The sequence below is a fragment of the Tinamus guttatus genome, unplaced genomic scaffold (genome assembly GCF_059628265.1).
Source record: "Tinamus guttatus ecotype Peru unplaced genomic scaffold, ASM5962826v1 Tinamus_guttatus_pri_ptg000314l, whole genome shotgun sequence".
In the NCBI taxonomy this organism is placed as follows: domain Eukaryota; kingdom Metazoa; phylum Chordata; class Aves; order Tinamiformes; family Tinamidae; genus Tinamus; species Tinamus guttatus.
In genome coordinates this window covers 6,366,741-6,381,390 of record NW_028288848.1, presented here as the reverse complement: position 1 = coordinate 6,381,390, position 14,650 = coordinate 6,366,741, and the positions used below count along the sequence as shown (strand labels likewise).

The 14,650-nt window shown below is 42.8% G+C and overlaps 1 protein-coding gene across 4 annotated transcripts in view; it reads right to left on the bottom strand.

Moving 5' to 3' along the window:
• Window positions 1–14,650, bottom strand: part of BTRC (beta-transducin repeat containing E3 ubiquitin protein ligase) — a 113,213-nt gene that overhangs the window by 75,188 nt on the left and 23,375 nt on the right. For 2 of the 4 annotated variants that reach the window (XM_088528674.1, XM_088528675.1), the window contains one exon: window positions 10,832–10,939. The exons of the other annotated variants lie outside the window; for them this stretch is intronic. In XM_088528674.1, the coding sequence (XP_088384800.1) occupies window positions 10,832–10,939 (108 nt within the window). The remainder of the gene's footprint in view (window positions 1–10,831; window positions 10,940–14,650) is intronic. 4 annotated transcript variants of the gene reach the window in all.

Here is a 14,650-nt window from a genome sequence, read left to right as displayed (position 1 = left end):
CAGAAGTTAATTTGTCTCCCAGACCGCAGGCTTCTGCCACACATACTTCAGGAAGACAGATTTTGCATGGCACAGAAGCCTTTTAAAAGAGGGAATGGAAGAACAGAATCAATCACTGCTTGGCTCTCGCTTCCTTGTTGGGTTAATTTTGCAACATTCCTTACACACAAATTCATTTTCAACACTTGGATCAGTGTTGAATTGCTGGATTTTGAAATTATTCACTTCCATTATCAGTTTGCAGGCTTTCCCCTCTATCCCTACAATGGATCAAGGCTTTTTTATCTTTGCTGATACAGCTTGGAATGAGAAGTCTTCTTAATTTTTCCCCACATATATGGAGGGGAAAAAAAATCCTTTTACATTTTTATGAATATAAAATAACATCCAGAAATGTGGAAACATACTTCTAGCACTAACAGGAGTTAGTGAGAACCAACAAGTCTCAGGGAAGTCTGCTTTTAAAAAAAACTTTATTAAAAATTCTCTAGATATAGATTAACTTTCTTTATACAATATTTATTATAGCTTCAGCTGCAGAGGAACTGCAAACACTCTGATAAATGAGTTGCATGACTGCTTAGCTCTGCTGTAGACTTCAGGTTCTTTCTTGGGGTACTATTTTCTAACTTTTTACAGCTATTTCCCTCAAAAGACAAATACAGTCTCATCAGTCCCACCATAAACCCCTATCCTCAGTCATCTCCACTCATTATTTTAATCTTTCTTCAACATCTTTTATTTGAGCTTTCCTGTCAAGCAGACAGTAACACCTCTGCTAGTGATTCCATCCTTGCTTTAGGACCATCTCCCATCGCCCAAACATTGAATTCAACCAGCCCACAAGAATATGCGAGTCTAAATGCGAACCAACCCTCCATCCAATAAAGCGAACAAATAATATAATCTTCTAATAAAAGAATGTGAAATTATGGATTAGTCACTGGCTGTTATGACATTTGGCTAGCAAGCACCGCAGCCTTGTAACAACAGCTGCCACCCAAGAAACAAACCCCTGGGTCATCGCGATTTGGCTACGCCAAACGCGAACGCGGCACCGCAACAGCCTCTTCTGCAACATTTCAATTTAAAAGCCCACTCTTTGGTTGTGCTATTACAAAATAATTCCAACTCTGAAACCGCATTTTCTTGAACTATAGCAAGGAGTTACAAAAATGTCATTGCAAATCTCATTGCCCTGGGTAAGGATGAAGAGTCGGACCTGCTATGGAGACCATCAAGCGAGGGGGGTAATCAAGCAATCAAAGGATGAAAGATAGGGGTGTACGTGTATGCAGCAGCTCGGCTTCAGATACCTTGGGGCTAGCAAATATTTTGCTCCTATAGGAAATTACAGCGCTCTAGATCAACGGCTATTGAGACCTGCTATTTGCAGCTTTTTGCTAGAACATGAACGGCTTATTAAACCTACAACTGATCTGTTTTAGTTAACTTCGTGGTGGAGAGGGGGCCAGGAAAACAAAATGTACTTAAATGCTGATTTTTTTTTCCAGGCTGAATGCCTTTCATCCAATAAGACATTCAAAGCAGTGACCCAGCAAATGGATTGAAAAAGCAATCTTCCGTCTCAGTGCCACATTATCATTCCTATTCAGTATTCGCGGTGAGATATCTCAATCAGCTGGATGTGTGTGTAAGTGACAGCGCAGCCCATTGCTGGGTTAATTAAACATTTGACTTTAACACCCTCCCCGTCATTAAGCAAATAAAAACAGATAATTCAAACTGCACTTCATCCACGGGGTACACAACATACATGTCAAAATTAAGAGAGTCCAAGGCCCTCAGGGAGTTCTACTCGGGGAGGTAATCAGTTTAAATCTTATCTGGTTTATCAATTATTCTATTGATTAAAGCCGGGTGATTATACAAAACTCCTTCTTGCCACATGGGATACATGTCAGCAGAGCAGGACAACACAGGGAGGTTCAAAAACGATTTAAAGAAGAGACAGACAGATGAATAACAGTCTATTAGTACATGCCAGCAATCCATAGATGGGAAACCTGATTCTTCTTTTTAAGCAAGTGAATTAAAGTCCTTCCAAATCAGGGTGCCAATGCTGTTACTTCATCTCCTTTAAAATCAGATTTATATATTGAAAGGACAACACTTCTTGGTTTTAAACAGCTGGTCTCTTTCCTGGCATTTGAATCATGTTTTATTGATGGTGATCCTGCAGCATGACAAAGACACCACCACCAAACACAAAATATTCCAGACTTTAAAGGCACTACAATTACTCCAAAAACTGGGTGGAAAAGACAGACACACTCAGCACTCTGGATTCTCACACACACCCACAATATAATAATATGAAAATTATTGTATTTTTAATCAGTCACAACAAGTCCCAGGCTAAAAAAATAGAGATGCACGCTTGAGGTTTTGCAGACTTCTGCTTTGCAGCCCTCCCAAGTGAGACATCAGCATCACTCACTGCAAGCTGCCCCAAAGACAGTCTCTCTACTTTCCACAAACCTGCCCATAATCCCACTACAGCATCTTTATTACAACTTCTTTTCCATAGAGGCACGGTACACAGAATAGCTTCAGCTCCAGTTTGTGTTTCCTCAGGAAAGCAACGCATCCCTTCCAGGCTTTGTCTCAACTTCTCCATCTTCCCACAACCCTTTTGCTGCAAGTTTTACTCTGTCATATCCTAACCTGGATTTTATAATGCTCGGTTCAAGCCCTCGCCTTAAACACAGAAGCCAGGGGACTTTTAAAAATAAAGCAGGACCACTGCAGTATAGGAAAACCCAACCACTGAAATCAGCCGTTCCTCAAAGCAAACAATCATCAGCAGAAGAAAGATGGGTCTCAAAGCAGGACTTTTTGCCATAACATCTCCTTCAGTGTTTCACAACAGTCAGGCTGCTAGTGCAAGCTATTTATTAGCAATTCAACCACCTCTGAGTTTTCAGTTTTCCGAGGATAGGAACCTCAGCAGTTAAACAGAGGGCCCCAACTCGCCAATGCTGTGGAAGTTGCAGGGGCAGAAATTTCAAGAACCAAGGCCAGCTATGAGGCAGGCCCCAGGTGTTAGATGCTCTTGCCCTTCACCTTCAGGAAGGGATTCTAAGTCACTCCATACTGACACTGCATGTGCACCCAACCATACCTCAGCCTCTACTCTGCACATCCCTTTTCTTCTTGGGAAGCTGGAAAACCTGCATTAGCATGCTGTATTTTACTCTCACCACTAGAAATACTGAGGGTGCTATTTGTAATTGTATTCTTTTAAGAGGTTTGTTCTCTGCAGCTGTTTTCTGCTTGCAGTGTATTTTGTGTAATCAGCACATCATCATAAATACATTGGCTGTTCCCCCGAGGGAAGCTGTCACTGTTTAATTTACAGAACAACCTGGCCAATGTGAATTCTAACACTACAGCACTATGGCAAGAAGTTACCACACTCGGAAAACAGGTTTCTATGAATTTTTATATCAAGAGCTGGTCCCAGGACAATTTAGGTTCTAGAAATAGATTGTTTTTAAAAGCACTTTATACACTGGATGGAATGGATTCTTTCCCCCTTACTGCTTCTTAAGGCTGCACTGAGCCCACGCCAACATTATTTTAGAGGTGACAACCTCCAGCTCCCCCAACACAATCATCTTCGCTTCTAAGCTCGCCCAGAGGGAGGCAGCGCATGGAGGTGTCTCGTGCGATGCACAATCTTTATGAAGAACAACCCCAAACACCAAGGTGCTGGAGGTCCTCGTTTCAACACGGGAACGCTCTGCGTTGCAAGGTCAAATGTTATTACCTGCATCAGAGGGTTGCTGCAGTGCACGTTGCTCTGAAGATGCCATAACGTGAAAAGCATATTCCTGCAAGACTAAAAATGTATGCAACTTCATCGGCTGAACTAGGGTGGCTACCTTTGTTTCCTTGACACATGGTTGCATTTGAGGGGAATAAATTCCAAACTCTCTTCTAGAGGGCAGGGCAAAAGCTGATGGGTGACGATGCTAGTAGAAATGGATACGCTCATAGGAAATCTCACAATTCCCTCTTCGGAAAAGGAAGCAGGGACACTGAAAACCTGATGATGCCAAAGAAAAGCAACTTCAAATGTGAATAAATCAAAACAGAGATTGGTTTGGGAATCCTCCTTCAAAAGCAATACTAAAGTAAAAACTATCCCATATACACATATATATATATAAACCCTATGTTTCCCATTTTGTAAGGGGGAAGCTTTTTTAATGTAAATGAAACTGAGAATTTGCAGCAGCTCTGCATATAGCAGCACTTTGCTGATTCTTCAAGGTAATTAGAAGTCCTATTTAACATCAGCAGACATAGGGCAAATATATGAACATAATAAAAAGAATCATGCACAGAATATAGTTTATCTATTTTGACAAGCACAGTTTAATTTTAGTTAGTCTACAAAGCATCCTAGCGCATTATTTTTGACTATTTGAAAAGTAACAAATCTCAGGAATGATCATGAAAGCAAAATAAATGCCATCGCGTCTCTGATACAGTTTGTGAGAGATCTACAAAAAGCATCCAAAAAAGCAGAGTGGAAATTACTGAAATTTTAGAGAACTAGGTCTTTTAAACAAGACAGAATTAAGCAAAGAATACCTGACTACTTTTATGCACAAAATACTAGTCAATAGAAATCAAATGAAAAAAAGAAACCAATCCCAAGTACCATAAATGAACCAGCATCTTTTTGAGTGATGAATTTTAAAATTTACTAAGTGTACTCCTACTCTAAGGGGTTTTTCCCCTTCTTCCCATAAAACTTGTATATGCCCAAATATCCAATTTGTAAGCAGATCTCATTTTGTTCTCCTATACACATGTGCATTTAAGGTTACTGGAATCATCTCAGCCTGTTATGCTTTACAACAGTTGCTGAATTCAGACTGACATTGGCTTAAATGATAGAGCACACCATGAATCTCCCAAATTTGTGACAAAAATAAATACTTCATTTTAAGGTTATTATTAATGTGATATTACTGGCTATTTGCCAGTTTAGCAGAAAAATAGATAAAAACTGATCAGTACAGTGAGATACCTCTTAAGAGCAACCCACAGAGTCATTCAAAAATCAAAATGATAACAAAGCCGAGCGCTTTACAACAGCCCATGCTGGTGCTAACCTTAATGGGAACACCCTGAAGCACTTACTGCTCCCTGCGGATTGCAGCAAGTTACACTTAATCATTTCTTTTTTTCATATAATGCAAGAAAGATTACGACGAGGTAAAATATTTTGAGAGTCATGAGAGATTTATCAAAATGTTAGGTTAATTAAAATACACATAAGCGTTTAAAACACATGAGATCATGTCAAGCTGCAGTGTGGTCTCAGATCTTACACCACACTGGGACTACGGGAATTACGAAGGACTTTAGCCTCGGGTGATGCCAGGGTCTGGAAAGCCTCTCTCCTCCCTGGAGACTGTGCAGTACCGCGGAAAGCCATGAGATAGCAGCACAGGCCGCTCCATGGCCGCGTCCCCGCTGCCTCCCGCTCCCCAGGGCCCCGCTTGTGCTTCGCCCGACACACACACATGCGCCGTGGCACACGCGTGCGCACGCACACGGGCTGATGCTAATTCAATTAGTGCAGTCTGCAACTCCAGAAAAGAGTAATTCAATTAGTGCATTGTGGAGCTCTACAATACCTCCAAGCAGATGTTCACAATCCTCAGGAACTGGAGCTAGCTTTTAAAAATACCTGTATCCCTTCGATGTGGCGCCGCATATGCCATTTGTCAAAGCAGGTTTATACACCTCTCTGGCTTCTAACAAGGGAGGAAGGAAAATGCAGGTTTGGGCAACAGATTAGTTTAGTTTCTCTCTCTCTTTTTTTTTAAACTAATGGGCCAAACTAATGCTGGTGTGTGAAGGGCCTTGCCCTCTCCGTACCAGGAAGGGCACATTACACAGTAACAAGATAATTAATGCAGAAGCTGGAGTAAGGGAGGCTTTTTAGCTGCGGTGCAGTTTGATTTAATCACCGTGCTCAGCATGCTGGGGTGGAGCTGGGCAGGGAGGGTAGTTCTCAGTAGCAGGTACTGTCACACTTCTTGATGCTTTTCTCATTTCTTCAACCTACGTGAGACTTCTGACAAGGAGGATACATGGAAAATAAATGCCGATTTTTAAGTAATAGATTGTATAATACTACCCCAAAACAAACAAACAAAAAAAATACAACACACAGAGGATTTGACAGGTTTTGCATCCACCTCAACTGACAGTGCTGGTTATACAGTACTTAAGCAACCAGGCAGACAAAGGTCATTAGATTTAGAGGAGGATAAACCCTAAATATGTTTGTTTACCAAAGCTCTTCTCTAGTCCCTAGGCAGCGGCTTGACTTTCTTTGCACAATGCCAAGCTGGGATAACCCTCTCGGTCCTTCTGCAATTAAGCTCCTGGAAGTCTGACTACATTGAGGGGTTGGAGTCAAGCGCAAAAATTACACAATGAACTTGGCTTCATTCCTGCGACTTCCCTGATTCCCTCCCATGCCCTTAATTGCTCCTGCCAGGTGCTAAGACACAGACAAACAGGGAAAGGGACTCCCAGCACCTCAAACAAGAAACTTTGTTTGGAAAAAAAACAGGTGTCGCATTGTGGCAGTTCAATATTTCATAGCCAATACAAGGAACGTGCAACAACACTGCAACTTTAAATCTCTGCCTCCCGTGTCAGTCTCTCTGCTCTCATTGTAATGCCAAAGGGAACAGCAATCAGAGTGGAGATGTTCAACGTGATAGAGGTCAGGACACCAGTGGATCAACGTACCAGAAACACGACCTTGTTTATTTTTTTCCCCAGTATTATTGTTTACAGGGTGCTTTGCTCGTGTACCTTGTGGTTCTTAGCTAAAAGATGAAATTACAGCCCAGGATGAAGCGCTCAGGCACACATCCAATTTGTGTTTCCATCTCAGAAAACAAAAAGCTTCGGAGGCCCTCGGGCTGCCATTCAAACTTGGAGAGGCTGACATTTTTAACAGCATGAACCAGAGCCTGGCAGAGGGAATGATCTAATGCATTTCTGACTTGTCAATCAAAGACCTCACCTCTGCTGTCTTGTAAACAGTTGGGGGCCACCTAACTACATTCACGACCAGGGGAGCGCCTGCCGCCGGCTGCGGGGGTGCTGGAGCCACATGCTCTGGCTATTAGTCACCAAAATTATGAAGCCATTTCAGAGCCTCCCTGCAAACAGCCCGCGGGAAGGGAATATGGAGCGGGCCAGGCCGAGCGCAGCCGCCGCTCTGGGCTCGGCCATCCCGGCTCGCTCCTGCCTGGCTGCGGAGGGAAAAACCTCCGCTTTGGCTACGGCATGAGGGGCATTTCCAGCATTCCTGGGACACTCCTGTATCCAACTGGATGCTGCTACTGTCAGAATAAGGATCACTAGCCCTCCTCTTTGATTACTACAGCCCATCCAAGAACAACTTGGATTGTGTTGTGTTTCCTTGCCATTTCAGCACTGGCAAAGAAAAGCTGATAAATCTACTCTTAATTTGGCACTCAGGCTCCCGGAAGGAATAAAAGCACAGCTTTTGATCCCAAAATGTTACAATCTGAGATGGACCCAACGCCTGTGAGGGGGGGTCAGGTAAAATGGAAGAACTGGGCGGGTCTCTGCAATTGCCCCGGTGCAACCTTTGGTCACTCCTTAAATCTCCCCATCCATACAGCAGCCCGTGGAAAAGGCAGCAAGGAAACACCATGGTCTTCTGCAAATCTGGAGGGTTTAAACGGTTATTTCTTCAGCACAGTTGTTGGGTGTAATTATAAATCAAATTTTGAAAAGAATGGAGACTATTAAACGCAACATAAACCAAGCCTTCTGAACATGCATGGCAAATATTTTAAAAGGGGGGAAGTAATTATCTTCAGACGAAAAATGTCATGAAAACAGACACCTGTTGGTATGATCTGGAAGCTTCCACAACAGAGATTTTTAGAAAAAATATATTCTGAAAGTTTGTTTTTTAATATTAGAAGAATTTATATTCAAAGTAGATTTTAGCTGCTTTGAAGGGGGTGAGTGCAGTAAAACTTGGCACCCATCACACTGAAGATGAGCCCTTTTCTGGCCCTTTTCTCTTAAAATGTTCTCTTCACCGCCTTCCCATATTGTCTTACAGGATTTCATATTCCCATTTGATGCCATCTTCCCTCATGAGCTACAGGAAATTCAGCTACACAGACACAAGCGCACTCAAGAGTTGCAAAGTGCTATGAGATGGAAGAGGTTTTTTTGCGTGTTTTTTTTTTTTTAAATATGTGTCTACTGCTTTCTAGCAGCTCATTCCCCGTCCCCAAGTTCAGCATTAAACCCCTTCCCCGCATGCAAGGATTGCCAAGTGGAAGTGAGGAACCAAACGAACCCGTTCACACACAAGTGTCTCCAGCAATAAAAGCATACAAAGAAGAAAAATGAAGTTATCTGACATATTAACAGAATCATCTCTAAATCGACTACCTGCCAATGCTTCCCATGAGAAGCCAGCAGGGCTTTAACAGAGCTATTCAAAAAGAGCCTGTTTCCACATTTGTGTCTGAGCATCTGAAGGTAAGCATGTAAATAACTAGATAAATTCAGCAGTGACTAAGTAGCCTTCCAGATGGCACCTTCTCTTTTGCCACAAGCAAAGAACATTGATATGCTTCTGCAGTTGCTTCAAGCTTGCTAGGGAAAAAGAATAAAATAACTTAATACAAGAAAATTTGCTACAAGAAAGCTCTTAATGCTTTCCTGAAGATTCGGTACCAAAGAAAGCATTAAGGAATGATGAACTATTTCAGTATCCCAGCTTGGAGCAGGCTCCTAACCACTCCCATTTAGATCACTGCTCTGGAAAAGGCAGGAGCCGTGCCTCCTAGGGGGAGATTTCTGCAGCCCGTGCGAGTTAATGGGGATCAGAGCCCACTGAAAAAATGCACTGAAATAAGGATGACTCATTGCTGCAGATGCTGGGGTTGGCAATTTAGTCCTCTCTCAATTGGCACTAAACAAGTTCCTCAACATAGGAAACAAGGAGTGCTATGCAGAGTGCTAGCACACCAGTTTAGATGGCAAATGGGGCAGATTTCCCCAACCCCTGTAGTCATTAAATATCCAAGAAAACGTCTCCAAATCTGCAGGTCGTGCTTCCACGAAGGGGATGTGTAATAAATGGTGGTGCAGTTGACTCGACTGCAAACATCATGCACTGTGCTAGCAGTAATGTTGCTGTTCATACCGATCATTAGGAAAGGTATCTTGAGCTAAAATAAGCTAGTTCCCCTCCCCTTTCTAAACACTTTATAAGGTTACACTGAATAATCAAAAGTAATTCAAGCAAAAAGAGAGGAGTCCCAATCTGAGTCTACAAATTGCTTTACATACGCTAAGGTTCTCTAAAACCTGAGCTTAAAGAGGTCTGAGATTTATTCGACAGCAGAAAGCCCAAAAACGAGGCCCATCCGATTTAGTCAAATTATGCAAATCGGGATTAGAAGCAGGATTCTAAATTCTGCTTGGTGTCTCCAGAGTCCTCTTAGACTAATAAAAAGTCTTATATCCCCTCCCCCCCTGGAAAGCTCCGCTCTAGGCTTGCTGTGGTGGAGGAGGCCTGGCAGGGCCCTTCCGAGGCCAGCACTGCTCCTGCCAGCCCGGAAAGGCGCACGGCAAAACGATGCGGGGCACCCAAGTGTCCCGTGAGGCTGAGACAACCCCAGCCCTCTCCTGGTGCCGCGAGCCAGCAACCAAGCTCAACAACTGCCCCTGCAGCTGTTCGGAGGAGGCACAGGTTTCAGGAAGGTTCTAGATGATCTGTTATTCCTCTTTTTTTTTTTCTCCAGATGTTGATAAATAAAACTATTTGGGTTTAAAAAAAGACATGAGTGGGTACTGTGATAAACATTCAGGCTACCACGAGCTCCGACACTCTCTGCAGAAACATCCCCATGGCCCCCAAGTCACCGCGGTTCACCCAGAATCATCTCAGACACAGCAGAGCATCCAACACCAACACAGCATCTCTGCGAGCAAGTCGGGACTGGCCCCCCCCTTTAAAATCTATATTTTGAAATGTCTGCAATGGTCTTGAGAGCCCTCGCCAGGTTTCCAGCCACTTGGCCAACGCTTTCTTTGCTCTTTGCCACAGGAGAGCAGCTAAATTTTGTCAGATCCACCGGTCATCCAAAGCGCCCGAACAAATCCTGCTTGGCACAAAGCCGTCTCACGGTGGAGAAGAGCTCGAATCTAACAAACTCAGAAAGCAAAGAAAAACAAGCTTATTTTATTTGCTGTTTGATTAACAGCTTGCTTGTGTAATAATTTTCTGCAGTCAAAGTGCCCAAACCACCGCTAACAAATTTAATAAAGTAAACAAATGCAGGCATCAATTATCACCATGGCAATGAACCCACCCCCTCAGTCCTCTACACGGCATACAGGAAAATTTAGATAGGAAGGGAATCACACGGTATGAGCAGCCAGATTGGAGCCTGTGTGATGGATATTGCTTGCCAAATATAATTAAGCAGTGTATTTTTGACACAACTGAAAACCAATGGAAAAGCTAATGGTACAGAGCCAATTTAGACAAAATAATTATATTAAAATCAAGATAACGGAAAAGCCCCAGTACTGGGCCACGCTGAATCTGCACAAGACGGCGTTAAATACCGCAGGGGTCCTGCATGACACAGGAGAGGCATCCGGCACGCAGCAGAATAAATGAAGGCAGGCAGGCAAGGAGGAGTAAGGAAGCACACGCACACAGACGGAGAGAAAGGAGGGAGCAGGGAGAGACAGAAAGTACCTGGAAAGCTGGGAGCGCGCCAGTCCCTGGGTTATAGAGGCATCGCAGCGAGGGCATGCTGTCCGCCAGGCTGGAGCAGCCCAGCCACAGAGATCTGGGCATAGAGCACTGCAGAGAAAGGACAACTATGAGATGGGGCTGCATGAGACAGGATGGCACAGATTACAGGTACCGTCAGGCAGCTGAGTGGCACCAACAACTGCCCTTAAAAACTGAGGCGTCTTTAAGAAAACACAAACTGCCGAGGAGCCTTCTCCTTCCCCGAAGATTTACAGATGTCATAGTAGCAAGAAAAGGACAGTACAGATCAAGGAAGTAACTTTTTGATTTTTTTTTCTCTGATTTCAGAGGCCGTGTTTGTCACCAATAAAAAAAGTTGCTTTATAATTAGTCAGGCCTCTTCTCCATGCATAGCCACTGCCCAGGCACAACACGACACAAAGCCAGCAATTCTGCAAGGGAAGCAGAAAAGGAAATGACAACTTTAAACGGACTACCAGCAGGGAAATAAAAGGTTTTGTACGGCTTTTTTATTATTATTATTTGTTTGTTTTTAAATCTCCAAAGGGGATAGAAGGAAAATCCTGCAGTCCAAGGTCAATAGGAACTTGGTGACATTTTATAGGAGTTTCGTGTTTCTGCTTGCCTTGTTATTCATTAAATACAATTATTACAATAAATACTCTGTTCCTCCAAACACACTAAATACAAAAGAAGAGCCACAGCAGCCGAATACAGAAAACTCTGTTTATTTTGATAGAGCTATTACACCCTGGAATATACAGAGTTGCTTGTTCATTTTAAATCCCAGCTATTAGATTTAAGGATGCATTAGGATAAAAATTGCTCTTACAATGGCTGCATTTGTCAAAGTACTGGTAAGGCAGGAAAAAGTATATTTTAAATGGGTAGCTAATTATGAAAACTGCAGGATGTGATATCTTAGAAGCCAGAAATTTCAAGCCATCATATTTGCACCCCCCCGTCACATTAGGGTTTTTTTTAAGGGGGGATGGTAGGAAATCTGAGTGGAAGGGGCAGCTGGAATGGGTATGGAATGACAGCTGCCTTTTGAGCCACTGTTTCTCATTGCTCTTAAGAGGACTAGAAAATCTTGCTCTAAGTGAATATGTAGGAGCTATGCAACCAGTCCTTGAATGAGCAGAAAGCAGCGGGATCACCAACATCCCTGCTTCATTACTGTGCCTCTACACGGCAGAGACACAGAGATTAACCCTGTCTATCACCAGGTTCTTTGGTGCGCCACGTTGCTGTTCACGCTTCTGTTCCAGAAATAGTGCAACAAGATTAGGGGGAATATAACCTGTCTAAAAGTGCTTCTAAGAAGTTTATGATACCTTACAGTAATTCCTCACATTTTCTTTATGGGAAAAAAAATAATAAAAAGCAAGCAAAACCAAGTAATCAATTTCTTCAGTTCCAGTATTTGTATCATATTAAACCTAACAAGGAAACATAGGTGATGACTTTTCTGATGGACAAAGAATTATGGCTGAAGGATCATAACAAGGCAAAATCTGAGCCATATTTCCTTGTTTGCTATCCTGACCTTCAAGAAGACACTCCCTCCCACACCCCAAACCCTTACAAATACCAGGATTTTTTTTTTTTTTTTTTTTTTTTTTTTTTTTACAATGCAACATGTCACTCCAGCTCTTAAGATACTGTGATCATTAGCAACACAAAACTGCAAACAAGCAGACCTTTATATTTAAACATCTCACCAATTTAATAGCACATTAAGTTAAATCAAGTTGTTTCACAGCACCCCATAAGAAAGTCGCAGAATCAAAGGAGCAACAAACCATGAGCCAAATCACTACGCATGCATTCAGCCACTTACGATTCACCCAATCTAGGATTCACAACTCAGTACAAATTCATAATAAGAAATTAAGACTTATTAAAAGTCTTGCCCCAGCCATTCATTCCCTCCTCCCAGGCTTTCTCTTTCCACGAGTTGGCTGAGGTTTTTGTCTGGCAATGGTGAAGTAGGTTGAAGAGCTGGCTGCAGTTCAAGGTAGGTGAGCAGAACAAAAGCTACCACCTTGAACAGGGGTATTAACCAAGGCATGAAAAGACACTGAGGGAAGAAAAGAAGAGGGCCACTTCTGTCAGTGGCAATGCTAGCATATGCTGCCCCAAAGGTTACACAAAATTATGGCTCAAATCAGTCTCTGAGTGACTATAAGCAGCAGATATGGATTCGGGGGAAAGAAGGGACAGACAGGGTATGGTCTGGAAATGTAAATGTACCCCTCTCTGCTAGGCCACTTAAAGTGTAATGTCCTCCTCCAAAATTGTCATGTTAAAGGAAACTCCTGGAGGTCTCTTCTGCAGAACAGTCTGCACCTGAGGATATTTTTTCTCATGTATTTATTCCTGCTGCTTCGTTTTATTCCAGATCTAGGAAGCACACCACAGAAAATAAGCAACACCTTAGATAGCTTCTGAATCTACCCCAGTGTATAACAATTTCTATTACTGGTAAAGTCCCATTACCTCTCTTAAATAAAACATAAATAAATGTGTAAAGCTGCACAGACAAAGAGGAAAAACTGTCGCTCCTGTACTTGCCTTTTACCTATTGAAGAAAGCAGAGCTCTAAATTACTGCTGGTGCCTGAAAGAGGCTTATTCACAAGCCTGAACAAAAGGCCCCAGGTGCTTTGGTGGAAACAGCTTGTGTGTAAATCAAGAGTGACCCAACGGAACAACTTCATTTACAGCCTGATCTCTGCAAACGGGAGCAGCCGCCACGTGAGCGGGCCAAGGGGCCAACACTCACTTTCGTCCCGTTGGTGCCACAAACAGGGGACCGGCCCGGCTTTCACGGCCGCTCAGGTGACTGGCAAAACCCTCTCCCAACCCACAGCGATTCCCACGGCTGCTTCCTCAGCACGGACACAGCAGCACTGGGTTCGGGCCGTGGCCGTCAGAGCGCGGGTGTCACTTGCTAAGGACTGTGCTGGGACACAGCAGGGTTTCACTCGTGCCGCGGTACTAGACAGGGAACCGTTTCACAAAACCTCAATATCCTTCTCTAACTCCTCTCCCTTATTCTCAAAAATAATTCTTCCCATTAGAGGGAACATGGTTTCAAACAAGACCAAAACCTCCTCCTGGCAGAACCTGCAGCCAGCTGCACCACTGGTGGTTAAAGGGGACTTGCTGTATTTTGAACTAAAACCAGGCCAGAAGCACTTGCAGCCCCTGCCCGAGTCGGATGCACAACAGCCGTGAGATGAAGCCACACTTCAACCTATTCAACTATTCTCCTTGCAGCTCTGCCTTAAGAAGATTTTGGACTAGATCAGGTATTTTGCCAGCAATAACCTACCCTCTATTCCAATTATTTAATGTACTAAAGACAAATCTCAGCACACATTCAATGCCTAAATTTTTGCCAGTGTTCAAAATTATTTAATTTTATTATTTGCTATTGCATTACAAGATTATACATTACAATTTCTGACTTTTTTTCCCTTTTTTATCAAATTTGTTCTCTTCTGGTCCTTCAGCAAATACAATATACTAGAGGTAGCTAATACAGTTTTAGGAAATTGTGTTACAGGTCAGAAATATATCACCTTCTGTGTAAAACTGGTCCTACTTTGGGAAAAACAAAAGTTCTTGGACTATTACAATTTACAACTAAGGAGTACACAGAAGGTGTGAAAATATAAAGTATGGGCTCACTGTAAACAAAAAAAAGAATAGAAAAACAGTTTATTTTCTTTAAAAACACCTAGGAGAAATGAATTATGCAGCAGTACAGTATTAATCTTTAATATGTTAA